Raw genomic sequence first — 21,987 nt, 5'->3', positions numbered from 1 at the left:
GGGTTTTCAGGCCAGGACTGGAAAAGACAATCACCCAAAGGTGTTTCATGATCTGGGATCATTGTAGTCTGCCACTGATACTACAGATTTAAATAGAAGAAGCATGTTTTTTGGTCATGGACCATGGTAATTTCCACATAAGTGTTTGCATATTTTTTCCTAATAGGAACACAGCAACTTTTTGGAAAATAAGTGTTCATCTACCCCAGTTTCATAAAATGATACATTACATACCCTTCACTTAACATTACTTATTCAATAATATTGCATATATAGGTATAACTATAGGTATAACTTTTTGATGATTGAATTTTAAATTGTGCTCGTGTGTGGGTGCGCATGCGCACATTGCATGTTTATCCCATTGTTTCTACCAGCCCATGGACTGCAGAAATGATCTTTTAGCTTATTCTGTTACAAAGCATCTCTTCTCTTTATGATCCCTGCTTAGCATAATTTTAATAATAAAATGGGATTCACCAGTTTGCCTATAGCAAAAAGGCTAACTGGTGTCACTCACTTCCAATGAATTATTACTGCTCACAAGTCAGACTGGGTTATTGCACACACAAAGAAGATAAGGGTATCCTACCTAATTCAGGGGTAGGCAGCAAATTAGTTATTTTCCCAAAAGGTAATGCCAGTTGTTGCTGGTACACAAAATGCTGATGAGACCACCAGATGGTTAGCCTGGCCACACCCACTTAAATCTCCATTCAGGGAGATAATAGGGGGATTCAACTTGATACGTCTTAAGACGACTGCAAACGTGATGATTTCTGAGATTCTGATATGTTTTCAACCATGATGTGTGAACATCAGAAGCTCAGAAATAATCACATTTGCAGTCATCTTAAGACGGCTACATCATGTCGAATCCCACTAGTAGTCTGGAACACCATATTTCACAGTTTCCTTCAGACCCTAAAAACCAATCAGCAAGGAGGGGGAAGACGCTATAGTTTTGCCATTAAACGAGGCTATGGTAAACGGTAGCATCAACGCCTATATTTATTTGAAGAGACCCTATGCAACTTACTGCAGGAGACGATCGCTCTTTGTTTACATCTGGAAGTCTGAGACGAAGAACCACGCTTGCAATTTATATATTTAAATATAGCCTATATATGTATAAATATACACGCTAAAGCTGTCAGGGAAGCTCTGCAGAGAAAATGCAAGCATAAAACGAGCGAAAACGAACAACGAAACCGAAACCAGAGATGAAATCGCCAATCCTGCATAGTTCCTCTTTAAAACAAACTGCCAATACTGTTTATTGTAGCTTGTGAAGTTTAGGCAAAGTAGGAAGTAAAATTAGGAGGAATCCCTGATCATTGATTTAAATCATTGGTCCAGCCTCACCAAAGTTAACCCAAGACTACACCCTTCACCATGCAACTGATGGAAATGTCCCCAATTGTGAGTACCAAAACTCTTCACAAAGTGAGTAAGTCTAACCAAGCTTACAGATTCTAATCATTCTGTTAAAATGTTATTATTGACATTAATCTTAGTCAGGGTAAGCTTGTCTAGGATCTGAGTGAACAACAGAACAAGAACCAGGCATAAGGAATAAAAACAAAATGGATCACAAATTGTCAATGTTTTTTATTATTATTTGAGTAACAAAATGTGAAGTGCCCAGAACAACCCATCCAAGAGCTGCCAGCCTACATACTAGCTAGTATTTACATCACAAACAATAACGTCTCATGTTAAATGTTTGTCTCTGTTTTGTCTCATCCAGTTCAGTCTGCAGTATGACATTAGGAGGGCATCTCTGGGGCTCCAACCATTTTGCTTAAAAGTTTAAATATTTAAAATATTTACAGTCCAGCCATCCAAACTCCAAAATCCTACTGCTGCTCATCTGATGCGGTGTGAGGCGAAAAGTAAACCTGGCTTAGTAGCAGAGTGGAGTCTGGAGCAGTGTAGGTGATGGTCTTTAAAAAAAAAAAAAACATCTGCGGTCAATTTCCTCAAAGGAATTTTCACCCAGTCATTTGTACATAATTTCTATACTGAAAACCCAAAATGTATTGTACATGGTTATTAATATTCCGTTTGTGTTTTATTGAAGCCAAAAATCTCTGTAGAAGGAAGAAGCAAAAGAAGTAAATCCACTTTGATGGTCATTTCTTTGTTCTTCAAACATCCTGATTTTTTTCCATGTAGTTTGTAGAAAAAAGGAACAATAAAATAACACCACCAATAAATACAAATACAGCAGAGAAATGATCAGATAAGACTGTACATCGTCTGGAGCAAGGCTCCGTGTTGGCCTTTCCCTGAGCTCCTCAGAGAAACACACAAACACCAGGCAGGAGAGACTGGATTAGGGAAAAAATATGAGAAAAAAAAAATTACGAATGATAGAAAAAGATAATGTTCCATCGAGACGGACTTAAATTCTCAGGGACTCCCAGCTCCAAAAACGTGCCATTATCTTGATGAAAAGTGTGTCCATGAAGGTGTAGGGGGTAGGGAAAGGCAGCGAAGGCGACTGTGCAAGATATCCAACATGTCACACAGAAGTGATGACGATCATGAGGTGCTGTGGACAGATACTGGAGATCCTACTCAGGAGGTCTGGCGCAAGCCGTGACAAATGGCTCTCAGAGAACTCGCATGGCGGAAAGATCTGAAGCACATAGGCCGGCTGTAGGGGGAAAGACGGAAGGGCTCACTTAATTCTCTTTTATTCAGATACCAGGGATGCCAGATTAATTTACAATGCACATTTAATATTTTAACTACAATAGTGACTGGAAGGGAATATACACACAAACAATGTTTACACCACTGTACAATCATGGGTATCAACAATAATATACGGCTGTCTACTCACCTGATTGGAGCCTGGGTTTGGGATGTTGATGATTCCTGCTGCCAGCTTAGCCTGCAGGTAGTTTATGAAAGCTGTTCGGAGGAACTGGGTTTGACTACGGACATCATCTTGGTCACGCCCACAAGGCATCGCTAGCAACAGGCAGAACTCACTATCTCCCTAATGCAAAAAAAAAAGGTTGATGTTAATTCAAAACATTAATTTTCAGAAAAAAAATCACACACTCATCAGCAAGTAATATCACATACTTCAGGCTACTTTCTGTTACATGGCGAGACACAAAAAAAATCTTACAGTCATCCTTCGAGCCACACTCTCAAGCTGTGATGCCTCTAATCTCATTCTCTGGACGATGCGCAAGAGAGCACCTCCTTCTTGCAAGGGTAGAGAGCGCACAGCCAGGGCCTTGTTTCCATACACAAAATGTAACTGGACCGCAGCAGTGTCATTCTTCAGAGCTAACAAGCCTTGCCAAATAATGGGATATTTCTATGGAGAGAAGACCAGATACACAAGGATTAAAGATTAGGGATGTGCATTTCTGGCCAAACTGTTATTCAATAATTATTGAAAGTTAGTTGAATATTAATACTACTAATACAGTACATGTTACACTTACACACACACACGTTTTGTAACCGTAACTGTAAAGTATACTATGAAATACTTTTACTCTGTCTTACCGTTAAAAGTTGCACCATGTTCACAGACTGGTGTTCCATCGGTTCCCCTTTACCCTCGTTTAGTGTTTGGCTGCGGTCTGGATCTTGAGGAGCCTTCCAAACACAATCAAAATTCATTGGGACATTATAATTTTTCATATTAGCTTATACATAATATACATATGTTTGTAGGCCAAGCAGAAAAGCTTTTAGTACCTGTGTAGATGCAATGTGGGGAGCTTGGCTGATGTTTAAAGGTGAATTCTCTGCAAACTGTGAAGGGACACTTCTAATATTGGTATACACAGCTGGGTATTCTGAGAATGCTGGGCTCGTTCCTGATGTCAGCAACTGAATCCGTTGAGGCGAGGCAATGGCAGGCATAGCTCCACGGATGCCTATAATTCCCTCTTTTGTGACCGGTGAAAGTGGCCTGTTAACTTCTGATGATTTCAAGGTGTCCTTCTCAGGAATATTTTTGGCCAGCAGGTGAGCTCTTGGGGACAAGGAAGCAGTTATGCTGGTGGCGCTGGACGAAGATGGGACAGGCTCAGGACCTTGGTGCAGTTCTGTTGCAGGGCGCTCCCCCTGCTGGTGGTGCATGAGCACACGCATATCCCTCTGTGCAATGTTGTAGCGGTCTAGTGACAGGCCACTGTGTAGAGCGCCACGATATTCTTGTGGCAAGGTTTCTGGCTTGAGGGAAGTGGCTGCTGGTCTTCCCAAGGCCTGGTATCGTCTTGCATCCTCTTCATTTGCCTCATGTGCCCTTGCATTGCCAGGATTGACCTTTAGAACCATATCTCTGCCTCCCCCTGCCTGAGGAGATGTTGGGCACTGTTGGGGAGGCCCCGACCATGGTGATGACAATTGATCAGAATGCATTCCATAATTCATCATAGCCAATGGAGGAGTGTTAACTCTAACATCTCCTTGAGACAAGTGTCCAATTGGAATGGTCTGGCCGACACGGTGTGGTGACATTCTCCCTATGCTTCCATGACTGCTGTGTGGAGGCATGATGACTGACTGTTCTGGGTGATGGACGTTTGGGACATATTGCGACATGGGCGGTAAGCCAGAGGGTAGGACCACAGGCATGGCTTTTGGAGAGGAGGAGCCAATAGGAGACACTTTGGTAAAAGGAGAATGAGGGTGGCCAGATTTGCGAGGAGAACGAGGCTCTTTAATCCCACTGAGGTGAGATGGACCTCTATCAGTAGGAGTGTTGGGTAGGAACCCAACAGGATTGCCAGCTGACGATGGAAGATGAGGGCTTATGGCTGGACTTATGGCAGATGCCCAGGGGGGTTTAGCCCCATCACTGAGAGGTTCTGCTCCTTCTGCTTTCTTTGGATGCTTCATAAGCATAGGAAAGTCTGAGTGATGGTAGCTCATAACCTGTTGATTGCCACCAGATTGCTGCAACCTTTTCACAACTCCACTTTGACCACCTGCTTGATACGCATCCATCTTGTCCAAAGAATTTTCTTGTTTGGTAGAGACACCTGATTGGGTCTTGTGGGAATGTCCATGATCTGAGGGAACAAGAGGACACTTGGCACTAGGAGCCTGGGCATAATGATCTGGTTTCATCTGAGGCATGGAAACCAGCTGTTGAGATTCCATGTCTGCAGGACTAGCTGGAGGAATCTGGCTAATCTTTGCACTTATCCTCTGTGGTCCTTCCATTTTTTGACCAGAGTGACTAAGCACTACCACACCCTCTGACGTGTTTACCCTCAAGCCAGGACTGGGCCCTGTACTAAGAGTTGCACTTTCAACTACAAAACGTCCAGCATTTCCACCTTCATCTCCCACAGTTGCTCCATGGTAAGTGCTACTCTCCTCCATACTGGTTTGAAACATTTGTTTGGGAAGTTGTTTTTCCACATATGGATTATTTCTTGGGATATTTGCCTTTTCCTCAGATTCGGGAGTGTTACAGATACGACTTATGACTGAGGTGGCAGTGGAAGCAATGACAGAAATCACAGTTTTCTCACCAAAGAGCTGTTTGGTCTCTGTAGATGGAAGAGAGCCTGGGGACCGGACAACAGGTTGAGCAGGCAAATATGAATGCCGACTTTCTGGCAGAGGGGTTTTATTGGCTACCATATCAGATGGAGACTCACTCTCTCTTGGTGGGTGGGTAAGCATGGTCCCTGGTGCGGTGTTGGTGCCTGAGAGGGGGATATTTTTAGGCTTCATTAGAATTTTACGCAAGTCACTGTTACTTGAGTCAGGGTCATGGGTTTCAAGTCCTGGTGACACTGTTTGATTTTCTCCTTGAGCTACTGGTACCATTGGGGTCTCCCTAGACTGATTAAACCGGTCTGTTGGAGAGAGGGGAAGCTTGCTACTGTGTGAGGGTTTGATGCATAAAGATGTTGGAGAAAGAGGGGTACACTCATAGGGCTGTGGTGGTTTAAGAATATTTGGACTTTTATTCACAAGACCCGCAGATCTTACATGTGTGGGTTCATCATTGAGTGGTTCTTCAGAAATGCCGTCTGTTGGATGTGACACATTTAATGACGCATTCAATTTTGAAGGGGAGGTTATAACTATTGAAGTTGCCGATGGATTATCTGCAACTGCATTAGTGTCTATAACTGGATCTGGCACACTCATTTGCGTGCTGTCAGGTTCTGCTACACTATCTTTAACAGAATCTTTTCTGCTGGCAGCAGGCTTCTGGGTTTTTGACCTCTTAGTTGTTTTAGCTCTGCCTTTAGCTCCTTTCCTAGGAGTTCCTGATGGACCTGTCTCCTCCTGAATAGGAGCACTGCCTAAACTAGGTTCCACAACCTTAGAATCAGTTACAAATGGCTGGATTGCTGGTTCTGACTCCATAACAGTGTTGGTGGCAGGCTCTTGTGGCAATGCGCAGGAAGGCTCTTCGGATGTAATGGAATCAATAGCAGCAGCAAGCTCAGTTTCACTAGCAGGATTAGCAGGTTTCTCAACTATAGTTGGAGGCTCCGGTTCAACTGGAGGTGGAACCACTGGACTAGGTGCTTCGGTTGTAGGGCTTTTGAATGGCTGGGGGCTGGGACCCTCTGTAAGTTTAGCAATGTTTTCTACAGCTTGCTCAAGTTCAATCTCACGAGATAGAAGAGATTCAGCTGGGTTGGTGATTATAGAGTCAGATGGTGCCTCATCATTATCACTTTGTGTAACTTCATTTTCTTGAGAGCTTTCCATAGCTTGATCTTTGGGCAAAAGTTCTGTTTTTTTGTTCAATTCCTCCATCTCAATGTCTTCTTCACCAGTCTGAAGCATTGCTTTAACCTCAGTCATGTCCAACCTGATTCGAAGATTCTTGAGAACAAGGGACTTGTCTTCAGTTGGCAATTTTGTATTCCGAATTAATCTTGCTGCTTTAGACCTTCCCCCACTCTTTTCAGCTTGGGGAGATTCCTCCACAACTGGGGGCTCAATAGGTTTGTCACTTTTGTTCCCAGTAGCCCTATCTGTAACAACATTATCTTTTTGTTGCCCTTCTTCTGTGCTCTGTTTTGGATTCTCTGTGGTTTTCTCTCCTCCTGGGGAAACAAAATCACTTTGGGGAGCCGAATCTGGCACATTGATATCCTCAGAAAGATCAGCCTGCTGGCTGGTATCAGAAAGTTTGTCTGCTTTCTTGCTGGAAGTGCTAGACACAGGTGCTTGACTTGTTTGTTGTTTCTGTGAGTGAGGAGAATGTTTACCTTTTGAAGATTTCAAGACATTTTCACTGTTTCCTAATTCTATGCCCTCAATCTCTTTCGTCTCAGCAATTTTTGACTTCAGAGCTGATGCATCCTCTCCCTTGGATCGATTCTTAGGAGGGCGTCCTCGCCTTGAGGCTATTGGTACAGCAAGTATGTCCTGCTCTGACTGCTGTAAATGTGCCACTTCCTTGTCCCCTCCTCGTTTCCTAGTTGCACGTGGTTGCTCTACTTCCTTACTGGGCTGTGCAGTAGACTCATCTTCAACTGGAGTGGCATACACAGACTTTACATTTCGTCGCCTTCGCCTTTGTTCTGTAACCTGCTCCATCTCTGGGCCCTGTACAGGAGATTTACTTGACGACTTCTCTCCCCGTGGAGAAGAGGCACGTTTCGACTTCTCTCGATCAATCCTCTCGCTCTTACGAGTGGCTTGTTTATCAGCACTACTTGGGGATGCCAAAGGAGCTACAGGCATTGTTGGAGATGCCTTGGTCTTCTTACTTTTAGATTTTTGTGGTGGCGAGACTGGCTCCCCCACAGACAAAGTATCAACAGAACTATGGTCAACCTCCTGCTTGACTTGTGGTTCATCGTCAATGGGACTAGATTCAGTTTTCAAGGTCTCTATGTCTTCAACAAGGGTTGGGGAGGCAGAGCTGGGAAGATTAGAAACCTCAGGCTCAGGTTTTAGTTCTAACTCAACACTGGTCTCTGTTACTTCACTAGGCTTGTATTCAACACTAGATATTTGCTCCTCATTCATGTCTTTTTCACTTTTGATTGATGGTTCAGTTTGTTCATAGTTAATTGGTTCTTTTAACTCCATCAACTGAGGTTCAGATAATACAGGGCTGATGGAGGGCTGCTCTTCCTCTTGCATCTGCTGTTGTGGAGGCACAGGAGTCTTTTCACATTCATTTTCTTCTTTCACACAAAGCACGGAAGACTTGGGTGAATTACTTTGCACAATGTTTTTCTCCAATGGTGGTGACATCTCTTTAGCTGGCTGGGCCACTAGCGCCAATGGGAGAGGCAGAATAGGACTAACTGGTTTTGTTTCAGAGTCTAAAGCCGGTTCAATGGCAGGCTGAAAAACTGGCTGAGGCTGGTCTTGTGACTCTTCTTCTTGTGGCTTATCCATTCTGCTGCCATCTATGATTTCTTCTCTCTTGATTTCCTGCTGAGGTTCTTTGAGTTCTTTAATATTTTTATGTTGCAACCGTGTCAGCTCCAAGAATCTGCTATGAAACAGCACAACTGGTTCCGAATCAGCTTGTCCTTCCACGGCACCTTGCTGAGTAGATTGGTATCCAATACTTTGTTCAGAGTCCTCATGCTTTCGTTCAAGGTGCTGAAGGCGTCTTGAATCTTGTTCAAAAATAGAACTATGAAGAAAACGAGAAGCAAAAAGTTCTCTACGCTCCTGCTCCTCTGGCTTTGGATCCTCCTTCCGGTCATCAAGTTTATCTTCAGACTCACTTCTAATTTTCTTTTTCTTCATGTACCATGAGGGTGTTGGCCGTGGTGTTGACTCAACCTTCTCTGTATCTTTCCGACTGCGAAAACTAGCAAAGTGGGAGTCATAATCTAAGAAAGACCAGTTGTCTTCTCTAGAGGACGACAGAGACTTTGCCCTCTCAAGCAGAGCTTTAGTGTCAGGTGTAATAGTCTGGTCCAGTGCAAAGGAATAGAACTTATTTCTTTCCAGAGAGGTGGACAACTTTGACTCAGACAGCCTATCCCCTCTCTGCCTCTCTGGAAGAGAGAGAGATGTAGATGGCATTGGGGAGCTTGATTTGTGTTCTCGATCTTCTTCAGAATCTGACCTTACCTCCCCAGGCTCCAAATCATGCCAGAGGCCATATTCCAAATGCTTGTGACCAAGCCGTTTTCTTCCAGAGAAACTTAGATCAGGTAACAAATCTTGCTTCAGCCTATTCTCCCAGCGTTTATGAGCATCATCTACACTACCATGTAAATGAGAGCTAATTTTAGCCATTTGTGTGGTGTGTACTCTTTTGACGGATAGTTCTAGGTCTGGGTGAACAGTTTCTTCAGATTTTGGGAGCTCTTTAACATCTTTGACAGTCATGAGATGGGGCATATCGATAATTTCTTCTTCTGTGTTTTGGGAGGATTGTTGTGGTTTCGGAGAATTGGCATTAATCCATTCTGGATCTTCACTTTTTGGCCGGAAGCTCCTGTATACACGCTCTCTCTTCGAGCTCATATCCAACTCAAAAGTGTCTTGCTTCTTGTTTCTCGATGATGGAGAATTGTCTGTTACATCCTGAGGTGGTTTCCCTACCTCATGCACTAAACTGCGATGTTCTAGGTCTTCGGCATCCAAACTCTGAGGACTACCTGGCTTTCCAAGTTTATCAGGCTCCTGCAACTGTTGCCGTAGTCTGCGGTTTTGTTCCATTTGTTTACGATAGCTCTGGGAAAGATCTATGTCAAGAGAGATATATTCTTCCCTGCTTTTGTTTTCCTGATCAAGAGTCTCATCGTGTGAGAACCTTCTAGACACACTAGGACCAGACAGGTTCTTCCCAGAGTCATGATCATCAAGATCTGATGGTTCACCTTGCCGTACCACTGAACACAGACCTTGCCCTCTCATACTAGACATAGAAGATGAATCTTGATCCTCTTTAAGACTGTAATGACAAGTCCCCCTTTCCACCTTGGGCTTTAAATGTTCCCTCTTCTGTGTATCTTTTTCAAGTGCCTTTATATCTTCTGTCTCTTTTGCAAGAGTTGAATTTGATCCAAACTCTGGGGACTGGATGCCCTCATCCTCCATTCTACTCCTCTTCTGTCGGATGGTTTTCCCACTAGGATCACCAAATCGCCTTTTACGAGCTGCTAAACGGTCTGACTCCAGAATCAAATCTTTCCCTTCACTTCCAAGATCAGATTTTTGATGTTTTTTCAGTCTGCCTTTTCCTTCTCTATCTGATGAATCTCCTTTAACTGCATCAAGTCTCTCCCCTTTTTGGGGCTCTAGACGGGACATTTGTTCGGAAGGTGAGGGCTCGTTTTCACCCTTATATCGAGATTTTTCAGGACCATCTGTGTCTGAAGCTTTCCCTTTATTTGAGTTAGCATCCAAAGAAGCCTCTTTGTCAGTTTCTGAATGTGAAACAGGAGACGGCATTTTGCCCCTTCTTGACTTGCCTCTCTCCCCTTTCTCCTTATCTCCCTTGTCCTTGCGTCTCCCTCGCCTGCTTCTTTCAGCGCCTCCAACACGTTCCATCTCCACTGACTCCATTTCTCTTTCAAGACCTTCAGTTTTATAATCCACTGGGGACTTTTCAGGCTTTTCAAACTGTGCCGGGGGAGGGGACAGTGAGCTACAGCTGCCACTTCGCTCTGAAGAATGCCGATAAACCCGCCGTTCAGTCTCTCTTGGGACGCGCTCAGAAGGAGATGGTGAAGCACTAGGAGTTACAGGACGTCTCTGATGAGAGGGGCTCCATCTACCACGGTCAGCTTCAAAACGCTCACGCTCTCTCTCTCTTTCCCGCTGAATGTAGGTGTACTTGCGCATATCCTGCTCAAATGGGTCACGGTAATCTCTGTACTCCCTGGGATCTTCATGAAAGCGAGGGTCATAGTGTTCACTTGGATAGTGGTCTAGTTCAGAGTAACGATCCCGGCTTCTGCCAGGGAAATCACGGCGAGGATCATCAGTGTAAAGACCTGGAGTTCGCACATTTTCGTAGTATGCCCGCTCTGCTGGGAATTCATGAAAAGGAGGCCTCCGTTCCTCTCTGCGAAAGGAAATTGGGTGGAGTTTAACAGCTGATCATCTTACAGGTGATAAACACCCAAAGCATATTCTGTTTAATTAAAATTTAAAAAAAAAACAATCACTGAGTGAAAACCACCTAAATAGAAATAGAAACAGTTCATTTAAAAACGTTTCATAAACTTTTTTTGTTGAGGAGAGCTACCATTTTACTCATGAAATTTACCATGTAAACATAGATTCTTACCTCCTCTCTGTTGGGATTTCATAGAAGTCCCTTATGTCTTGCCCAGAGGCTTGCATGGACCGATAGAAGGCCATCTGACTCTCTTGACTGGCAAAATCAACCTGCAGTAACAAATCACTTGGTGAAATACTAATATCACATACAACTGTTTACTTTTGCAATCAAGGTTAATTAAACAACTTATTTTACCAAATGTTATGCATGTTATGGAACTACAACTTTGCATAGGCAATTTCTGATTTGTGACCCTCCAAGGCAAAACCAGGCATTTTGTGTTCGATGCTATGATGAGAAGATTCACGATAAACAAACATAAGGGCTAAAATGTTGAATTTCACGTTTTTGCTTAGTTCGACAGTATAGAGTCTACACTTTCATATCGTGAACACATTTTACGGAAAAAACATAAGTTTTGACTCTTAAACCCAGTGAAGATTCAACACATTAGCAGCACATTCCAGTTAATGCTTTAATGCTTTCCAATAAACAGACTTCTAATGGGGGTGGCACGGTCCACGTCGCTTAAAAAGGTGATTATCTCCTCTTCTGGCATGTCGTGACGGGAGAACCATGTCAATTTTGAATGTGGTTATCTTCGAGATAGTTTTTGCTATACCCTCGATATACATATCGTTGGAAAGCTTAGTTTAATTATGGCCAATAGCTTAATTTTGTACATTTTACCAAAGCAACTGATTTAATCTTGCAGGGTCACATTTATTCACACATCAAACCATAGTTAGGCTTACTTTAATTTTGTTGCCACCAATCTTCCAACCTTTGGTCTCTCTAACAGCTGCTTGGGCAAAGTCGGTATTGTTGTACAAAATGAGAGCCATCCCTTTCAATCGGTCAAACACTACCTGGAATTGAAAAGTACAAAGAATGTGAAAATATTACATTTACAGGTATTTGATAGATATTTAGGAATCTACTTGAAGAGGATAAGAATAATACCGACCTTAACCACATGCCCATAGCGACAGAAATGCCTGGTGAGGTACTGTTCTGTGATGTTGGAGGACAAACCATCCAGCCAGACACATGTTGTGGGCATACTCTTCCCAAAACCAAGCTGAAAATACAAATGAAGTCACGGTCAAAGTCAAGGTTAGATGTATTGCCATATAGTGTAAGATACACAATAGGAATTCTTTACAGCCATTTCACGTATGGGTATGGTTGACAAAACATACATTAAAATGGACATAAGACAAGACAATACTGAAAATAGATGCTGAGGTAGTAATGTTGTGCTGATGGTGGTGTTATTCGCCATGGCAAACCATTCTATGCATTCGCCAGTAGGTAGAGAATATGCATTAATGATATAGTCAGTGCACCCTGTAGCCTCGTTAAGGTTTGCACAATGGGGAAGGCGGATCATGTGTTGTAATCAGTCATAATGGTGAAGGGGTATGTATGAACAGGCACTGAACTACTGCGGGATTGTACACTTTGAACATATGCATAGGAGTATAGATATGATCAAACCTTTAGTCGGTTGGCTCCTAGGTATTCTCCATCCATCTTCTTTATAGCCTTACAAACACTGGCAATATCAGAATACTGCACAAAGGCATACTGGGGAACACCATTAACCCTTTTGATGTCAATGTCCTAGGAATGAAAACAACGACCGCCCATTAACCATACAACCAATTATTGACAACATTTTAATGCTTTCCAATAAACAGATTTCTAATGGGGGTGGCACGGTTCACAAAATCTACGGTTCGGTTCGTATCACGGTTTAGGGTCACGGTTTTTGGTTCGGTATGGTACGGTTCTTGTTGTTATTTTTTCTTTCAATCTTTAACACTCCAGAAACATATTTCAGCATATATAGCTTAATCATCCACAATTAGGCTAGAGTATTTAAAGAATAGTTATCATGTAATAATGCACAAACTGAATTGGACTTCACATAAAGCACATTATTGTCTGTGGAAACTTTAAGCTTCAGTTGAGATTTTGATACAGCAAAAGGGAAGACATTGATGATTTCAACAATCTTTTCATTTATTTGGCAAAAGAGAGAGAATGTGTAGCATATTGCCATCTGCAGGAACGTATGCCCCTTTTTGACGCACAAAGACAGAAAGTGTAACTCTTAGCTTAAATTAAAAGCGGAATAACAATTAGGAGCACTTGAGACTCGGCGCAGTAATATCCTCACTCCAAAGTGAAACTGAAAGTGCAAGAGTGAGGGTATTACTGCGCCACACAATATAGTTATCCCTCTTACCTGCTTAGAAATGCACCACGTTTTATTTTGTCTCACCATAATTGGTCGTGTGACTACTCCTGTAACTGTATTTTAATAGGGAAAACATGGAGGTGTTTAGTCGCTTCTAACTTCATCTCTGTTTGGATCCTAATGAATGAACTGGGCTAGCTAAGTGCTATCAAAGGGGCGCCGCGCACCAGAGCCAGTGAGTGCACGCATTGAAACGTGAGAGGTATGTATCAACTCGTCTTAGTTAAGGGAATAACGTAGTTTAATATGAAAAAACGGTGAAGTGTTTCTTCCTTTTAAACGGTCTACCTACACATTGGGGTGACGTCTTTTCAGATGACCTAGTATGTTCGAAGTGTTGGCAAGAGCATATTGAACACGTGTTGCACAATGTTTGCACACAGTCGCAGTCTTTTCTGTCGTCTTAACTCCTCTGTCATCTATAAGAGGCTGGCGCATCCTGCAACTCCCGGCACAGGCAGTCTTTAGTCCCTTTCCCACATAACTTCTAGAAGTTACCCGGACATATTTACCCAGGTAGAGGCACGACACGGACGTTTCCCACATGAGCTTTATGTCCGAGTGAGATACGGGTAATTGTGTTCACACTAGACCCGAGTAGGAGCCGCGAGGGGTGGGGCAATGTCAGCACTTGCAGGGGGAGGAAGATGACGCTAAATAAATGCGTTGTTGTGCCGTGTTGCCTGGATGATGCGAACTTACACCAGATCCAAAACATCATGAAACAACAGAAGTAGTTAGCTCGCTAGTCAGCGGGAGCTAGCATAGAGGAAAAAAATAGCTAACGCCAGGACCACAGTATAGCTCTACTTCAACCCTCTCTGGTATAAACATCCAAACAAATGAATAGAAAATAATGACACACCTGGAAAATATAAACAGCACACAGAGGTCTGAGGCTCCTTTCCAACTCCTACAAAAAGCAAAAATGCTAAATAACAGCGACATTAACTATTAGCTGTTAATTGCTAACCACTGTAATAAACAGCTAGTTGCAAGCTAATCGACAACACTTCAAGCTATTCACGTTTGCAAGGATAATCCTGCCTGTCCCGCAACAAACACAACAACGTGATTGCAGTTTAAATTTTTATTGTAGTACACAACAAAATGTCACTGTTTTCTGTACTCCGGTGTTCTCGTCTGTGTTCATACTGGTAGGGCAATGTTTATCGTTACCATGGCAATTTGTACTTTCTGCCTCGTGCTGCAAGCAGGCTGCAAGGGCGCATTTTTATACGTCATCGGTACGCCCCCCATCTCTACCCAGAACTGTGCCGGCTGCGTTCCCACCTAAGCGCACCCGGGTAACATCTAGAAGTAGTACTAGGGGGCTAGTAGGGTGATTTCCGGGTAAGAAAATACCCGAGTTTTGCGTTCCCACATACAGCCATCCGTTTGATATCCGTTTGACATCCGGATGTCTCGCTCATGTGGGAAAGGGACTTCTGTCTCTAGAACTTGCCATTTCTAAAGACTCGCGCGCAGCACTCAAAACTCTATACTCCTACTCTCGCGCGACAGGGAAACACATTGTCACATATGGGAACCAATTGCGCATGCCATAACTAGCCTGAACCGTAGGACCGTACGACGAATACACACTCCGAATCGTGACATGCCATTTGCACGGTTCGGAGCATTTTTCAAAAACCGTGCCACCCCTTATTTCTAATGAGTCACACAAATGCAATTTATTTATTTTTTTTAACTCTTTGGTAAGTCTTTTGTCCCAGATGGCTGGTTATCTGGTTTATTCGCATTATAAATATTTTAAACAAAGATCATGTCCTATTACACTATAACATACTTTCAGGCAAATCATACAGAGACATACCACTATCTCTCCAAAGCGCTGAAACACATCCAATAGCTGCTGGTAGTTGGTAGTCTTTTCCAAATTTCCAATAAAAAGAGTGCGAGTTGCCTTAGGATGAAATTCATCTATTCTTCCATCCAGTGGGCGGAATTCATTCTCACTTTCTGTCTCTGTAACATATATTACTGAATTTACAATACATATATAAATATAAAGCTGATATATTCAATTGGTCTGACAACAAAAGAATGCATGACTTCATCTCAATGGACCTTGCAACAAATTACATTAGCCTATTAATGTATGTAGATTTGTATAAGATTGGCTACAGGTATGTGTCATGGTTGGCATCTTGACTATAACATTGAATGGAGACACATACAAATTGATTCTGACCTGGGCCATTCCAGGCAGTGACCTCAATCATCATGCCGAAGAAGAGTTTTCCTTTGGAGACACTGAGTGCTTTTTCCTGGTCCTCCTGTTGCCTAAAGAAAACTAGTCCGTACCGTTCTTCAGACGCCCCATGGATCTGAACAGATGTCACCTTCCCATACTTCTTAAACTCGTGGAAGAGTCCGTCTTTCAAACTTGTGTCTAGGATGATTATTTAGCAAAAATTCACATTAATACAATATTTTTGTGCTTAACACAGAAGACCAATCTCACAGTGCGAGTCCAATTCTTTTCATGAAAAACAGAATGTTAAGTGAAAGAAACGGTGTGTAGATGAAGGAGTTTACCTGTAGAACGCACAGGTAGGTTCTGAACCCTAATGCCAAAACTTCTGCGAGGCTCGTCACCATCTATTGATAGGGGGGGAGGGGCAGGGGGTGCATGTGTAGCGGATGACTGCACTGAGCGTGCTCGTGACCCCCCACTGGAGCTGCTGTTGGAGTCACTGCTGCCAATGAAGCAAACAAGTTATTTATGTCAGGCTTTTTTGTTTAGAATCTGGTGGGAAAACTGTTGGAAGAAGGTGTTCCACTAATGAACACACATATCTTAAGGATTAAGGCAAGTGGGGGGGAAAAGAAATGCCAAAAGAAATCTTCTGGGCCAATTTATTTGAATAAGAATAAAGATGCAATGAAATCAGATGAGAAAGTGGAACTTTCTACTTCAGTAAAGAAGTATTACTACACTTTTTAAAAACACAAGCTCAAATGACGTACAAAAGTCTAGGGCCTATGCGAAATTGGTAACATACACAGATACCAGCAGAAAACATTCTTCGAACATCGTGTTAAACAAACTGGCATGAATAAAATTTCCCTTGGGTAACTTTCATGTAGGAAACAAAAAATATAATCTCCAAGTTTTACAAGTATTATTTCAGCTTACCTGCCACTACCCGTGCTGCTGGTGCTGCTTACAGAGTCCGAACTGGATGATCGCGAGCGCGACTGTGAGCGCGGCCCTCTGCTAGGGGAGACAGGGGCTCGTTTGGGGGAGTGGGGGTTTTTGGAAGTCTGGCCAGTGGTCCGCTGTGGCGAGGGATGGCGTGACTGCGAGGAGTGTGAAGACCGGCTGCGACGGTGGTGGTGATAAGTCCGGTCTACTCGCCGCCCCCGGTCATCACGGTAAGGGTCGCGGCGTGTGGCGCTGGACAGTGCAAAGGGGTCACGTATGCGTGACTCAAAGTGAGGCTCAGGGGCATCAAACCCACTGGCCATAGCACTAGCTGCAGTGCTAGAGCCCACAGCCGAGCTAAACATGGCACGGTCACGGTAATAGTCTGTGTTGTAGTGGCGAGGCCGGTCAAAGGCTGCCCCGCGCTCATGGTGACTGTAGGGACTATGGTCGTAGGTACGCTCTCGACTGTCAGAGCTGCTGTAAGACAAACAGACAAAAGATGGAGGTGTCAAAATCTCTGATACACAGTCGGTCCTCTTTTTTTTTAATATAAACTTTGTTTATGATGGTCTATGGCCATATAGATCAAATAAAATGTTATGTGCCGATACTTTGTTTTAATTTAATTCAATTTAATTTGAGCTTTGAGGTAGCATGTGCCCTATCAGCAGTGTACTGAAACAGGATGAAACTATGTACACAACTGCTGGCCCAAGACTTTAGATGAGCTAAACCTGACCTGATCCCTTTGCTAAGGAAACTGTCAGCAAAAGGTTTGTCTCATCTTAAAGAGCACTGCACTTACTGTCTTGAAGTTGCTCATGGCATGGACTTTTGTATAACTTAGTCAAACTGCTCTGACCCAGTGAATGTGACTCAACAGGGAGATCAATTAAGAAAACCCTGAAAGCTTTGTGAACAAACATATTAACTAAAGTTATTTCAACACGAAAACAGAGTTGAATTTTTTGCCACTATTTTTCACAAGTATTTAAATGTCACACTGTCCTTTATGCAAAACCTTCATTATTCTTATTATTGACAGAGTACCACAGTGAACAGAAATGAGTAAAACTGAATAAAAGACTTCATGGATGTGGTGACGCCTTCATAACTAAGTAAAAAAAATAAAAATAAAAACTGTAAGCTGGCATCTTTAAGATTTAACCCTATTCCTGATTATCAAGTCCTTTACTCCTTTACTGGCCTTGTATGGTGAAGACCCTGAACCTTCACAAGGTGACTACATAGAAGGTGAAAAGAACAAAGAAACCGAGTGTGACAGGACAGAGGGGATGAAGAAGACATGCCATTCAGCTACAAGTTCTAAGTTAGTGGGGGTGAGAGAGACAAGGCACACCTGGGTTAGCAGGGCAGAGAGGTAGGAGACAGAGAGGAGAGAGGGGTAGAGAAAGGGCACAGATGTATAGCGCAGGACAATACCAACCTTTTCAGAGCAGTAACTGAACCTACTAATCCAATATACAAACTAGGCGGAAAATTGTGTAAGCCAAAAAAGATTACAAAAAAATTCAAGTTGGTCAGGACGAAAAAAAAAAACTTGATGGCGGTTGGACCTTCTTTTTTCCAGATCATAGTGGAAGCCTGGGGTGGAGATAGTATTATCCAATGAAGCACCGGTTCTGGATTTACAGGACTGGTCATTTTCATCAGTGCAGAGAAAACGATCAGAAAATATATCCTCTGGGAACTCCAAAAAAAGCTTCGGAAGAGCGAGCCAAAAGTAAAACTTTTGCGCAACAAGTATATCCAATTTCATTTTAAGAACTGGTTATGGGGTAATCCAAATCTTAGTCCATAATTAGTTCCGTTTACAGTCATTTTCAAAACCTGTTGATAACTCAGTTTATTTAATTGGATTGGATCTAAAAAAAAATGTGATTGAGAGATAATTCCAGTCCAGTACTATACGTTTCCATCAGCATGGCAAAAATAAATAAAAAATCTTGCAGTGGGTTTATTCCATTTGAGGTAGATTCCAGATTCGTCTGAGCACACTAGTCAATCCAGAGAAAGACTTGCCTGAGCTCTAATTAAAATCCCATTAGTTTAAATGCAAATGTAGCAGGCACCTACATCCACATTGAACCACAATAATCCGTGATAGGGGCTTGCTGTTACATTCCAACATCCAGAGGGGTAAGTCCAGGTCAGGTATCTTCTCACCTCAGAAAGGCACGATGTCTTCAGATGTCTTCACAGACCTCAGGTGCAGAAAAATCCTCCATTTCGATCGTCTGCTTTTCATTTTTTTTAAAACTAATACGCTCCTGTAATAATTTGTGATAAACTAGCAAGTTACCATTCCTACAGGAGTGGTGACCCCACGGACCCTAGATGACGTACTCCGCGCATCACTGGTACATCCATGACACTCGCATACTGGACCTCCTCTCTCAACTGGCATAGAATCCAGAAGAGACATATCCAGACCTTCATCGTAACCATGAGAATAAAAGTAATCTCAATGACCACACGTGTGATGAGGGAAAATGGATAGAAGAAAGAAAAAAAATGATCCCTAATCTTATAGGTGTACCTGAAAGAAAACTACTTTCATGTTTAATCCACCAGGCACCGCGCTGCATTCCTGGACTGCGAGATCTTGGGTGGGATAGATCCAATTTTGCTGGGAACTCCTAATATCCAAACCACACAGGGATAATTCCACCATGTGTGATACATCCAACTCACCAGGGACGATAATTTTTCCACAAGCGTATTATCCAATTTGAAAGAAGGTTATGGGCTCACACTGCACATCCAACACATCGAATGAATACATATCACATCCACACATTCTTTCAAATGATAAAACAAATGGCCTTAGATAATTCCATGAGTGAAGTCAGGTCTCTGAGAATGAAGATAGAATCCCTAGATTTTGTTCTATGTCAAATTGAAATGGATTTGTTCTCCTCTCTTTCATAACCCAAAATATACACCTCTTTGATAGTGGGAAATGGTTTAACAGACCCCTCGGCTTCCCTTGCACTTCGGAAAGGGAGCCCTCGTCCACTTACCCGTCTATTCTGCGTTCATAGCGTCCCTCTCTGCCGTGGAGGGACACGGGGGGCCCATAAACAGGACCAACCGCAGCCCGTGAGAACCCCGAAACTTCCCTGGCGTGACTGCTAGAGGGAGGGTTGTCCTCCAGCCCTCGTACGGCACTGGGCACTGAACCGGGCTCGTTGTAATCAGTGCGTAGGTCCCGGTCACCCATCTTGTTGACAGCATTGTGAGCCTTCTGTGCACTTTTGATGTCCACAAAATCCACAAAGGCCGCCACCCCACCCTCTGAGCCACGTTTCCGCAGGACCTTAACACTCTCCACACGGCCATAGCTGGAAAAGAAGGGAGAGAAACGTTAAGTCAACTGGGGTCACACATTGCAAGTAGAACTCTTGCCCTGAGCAGAAGAAATGTTTTCCTCAGTGTAATAATTCAAGTTACTGTTGGTCAGATATCACTCAGGTCACCTCAGGTCAAGAGCACTTCACATACAAAGTCATTTATTTACATACAAAGTCATTTATTTTGGGGGAGAGAGATAGCCTAAACTTACTCCTATCAATGAATGCGGAGTACCATACAAGAAGGGAATTATTCTATTAGGCGAATACTATCTGATGTTTGATTTTTTGTTAATTCCTCATGCCTAATGGACAATTTGGTGAGACATTTAAACCATAATCGCAGACTTGTCATGTATTGACATTATTCTAGCTGAAAATTCTGTGGGGCAAATCTGTCCACGAGCTATCGCTGACGTCGTACGATGTAGGATGTAGGATGTTTTTCCTACTGCATCAACAAGAAAGACTGCTTAACGCCATTCAGTAAGCGCAAAATATTTGTTTCTTTTCGATTTAAAGTCAAAATGTGATAGCAGGCTACTAGAATCAGGCAACGTATCCGATGGTCCGGCGACCACGCTCGTATTGTACACAAACGTAAGGAAATGTCGACCAATGCCACCTCTTCATAACAAACCAGAAATAAAAACCAGTACCGTACAAGAACACGAAGAAATGTGGGTCTATAGAGAATGCACCCCTGATGTGTGGTATATTTTCATCACGTTAAAATATAAAGTAACCATGTGTAACTTCGGCGGTGTCGCTAATCAGCGTCTTCGTGCAGGGAAACAACTCTAAGGACAGCGAGGTAACGTTACAAGATGGCAAGACGACATTGCGCCGAACTAGGGATCAACAGAGCAAGCTGATTTATCCGATCAGCATGCAATGGGCCCTTCGTGTACCCGCATGGATTAAGCACTGCTTACAAAAATGTCCATGGTTATAACTTTTTGAAATATCATTCTGGCTTGAAGTAGGTTATTTCTTGTGTGAAACCAGCCGGTCCAACGGAACGTTCGGTTCCCTTTAGCTAACAGATGCTAGCTAGACGTAGCAAACGAGATGAATACCATGGCTGGTAAAGTGGCTAGCTAACTCGCTAGCCACCTAGTATCCACCTGGGGATAGTGAAAATCGATGTTTAATCTTTGAGGCTATCGTGCAAATATACTCCATGTGAAAGTGTATTGGTTTGTAAGAGAACATTTACGTTATAATGGAAACAACAACTCCCCCAAAAACAAATGTAGCTGTCATGCTAGCAAGAACGTCTCTTAGCACTCTTGCTACGAACTACTATGGCTAGCTTACTTGGGCTACGGTTAGCTAGCTCGTTGGTCTTAAAATTATCGTTTGGCTGCAAATGGCTGCTGGACCTAGCGCTACTGTTGAACCAAACTAAAGCGCGATGGTTGCACGAAAAAACACGTTATGAACATACTACAAGTGTTAACGTTATAGTATTGAATTTTGGAGGCTGTCCGAGTCCGATTTGTGTGCGGATATATGTTCCTTGCTAGCAACCCACTAGAAATGCTGGGATATAGCGCGGGCTGATTCCCTCTTGAAACCCTCTTGTGTAACTCACCGTTTAAAATGCTCAACAATTTTCTCCTCTCGAACATGTTCGGGTAAATTTCCCACCCAAAGGTGTCTGGTTTCCCGAACCATCCTGTTCGTTCTGTTTCCCGTCTATACTCATATGCTCTCACGTTTTTAATCTCAGCCGGTGGGAAGTCCGCCTTGCTAAACAAACGCCTATCGACTCGGTGAAAAAATGATCCGGGCCTTGCTAGTGAATCTAGCCCCTATCGAATGCGTGTGAACACTGATGACAGGAGCGCGCCGCGCGCAGTCCTACAGCTTTGACGGTGACTGTTCAGCTATCATTTCTCGTGACTAGCGCGTTCCCGTGATCATGCGACATCAAATCTTTGCA

At 43.1% G+C, this 21,987-nt stretch overlaps 1 protein-coding gene across 3 annotated transcripts; it reads right to left on the bottom strand.

Annotated features, from left to right (window-relative positions):
• Positions 1 to 1,596: 1,596 nt before the first annotated feature.
• On the bottom strand, positions 1,597 to 21,798 carry si:ch1073-335m2.2 (msx2-interacting protein). 3 transcript variants are annotated; one of them, XM_062544798.1, is made up of 15 exons: positions 21,637 to 21,798; positions 19,710 to 20,030; positions 16,654 to 17,142; positions 16,053 to 16,213; positions 15,706 to 15,906; positions 15,328 to 15,479; positions 12,725 to 12,850; positions 12,192 to 12,305; positions 11,980 to 12,093; positions 11,231 to 11,331; positions 3,730 to 11,005; positions 3,535 to 3,627; positions 3,146 to 3,340; positions 2,852 to 3,010; positions 1,597 to 2,662 (listed from the first exon to the last, which is right to left on the bottom strand). In XM_062544798.1, the coding sequence occupies exons 1-15, from the start codon at positions 21,717 to 21,719 to the stop codon at positions 2,528 to 2,530; spliced, it is 9,720 nt and encodes a 3,239-aa protein (XP_062400782.1). In that variant the 5' UTR covers positions 21,720 to 21,798; the 3' UTR covers positions 1,597 to 2,527. The 3 variants fall into 3 exon arrangements, with proteins under 3 accessions (XP_062400782.1, XP_062400783.1, XP_062400784.1); XM_062544799.1 differs by having other exon boundaries at positions 16,053 to 16,210; XM_062544800.1 differs by lacking the exons at positions 19,710 to 20,030; positions 21,637 to 21,798 and adding an exon at positions 18,113 to 19,121.
• Between the last annotated feature and the right edge of the window lie 189 nt (positions 21,799 to 21,987).

The sequence above is a fragment of the Sardina pilchardus genome, chromosome 9, assembly GCF_963854185.1.
Source record: "Sardina pilchardus chromosome 9, fSarPil1.1, whole genome shotgun sequence".
Lineage (NCBI taxonomy): Eukaryota > Metazoa > Chordata > Actinopteri > Clupeiformes > Clupeidae > Sardina > Sardina pilchardus.
The sequence above is the reverse complement of the archived record's forward strand: the minus strand, read 5'-3'. Positions and strand labels throughout refer to the sequence as shown.

Bases quoted from the DNA above. Each gene is read 5' to 3' on its own strand.
- si:ch1073-335m2.2 (XM_062544798.1), bottom strand. From the start codon at position 21,719: ATGGTTCGGGAAACCAGACACCTTTGGGTGGGAAATTTACCCGAACAT. The intron at 16,214-16,653 runs GTAAGCTGAAAT...CTTCATTGGCAG, and splicing joins AGCAGCACGGGTAGTGGCAG to CAGTGACTCCAACAGCAGCT. The intron at 15,480-15,705 runs GTCAGAATCAAT...TATATGTTACAG, and splicing joins CACTGCCTGGAATGGCCCAG to AGACAGAAAGTGAGAATGAA.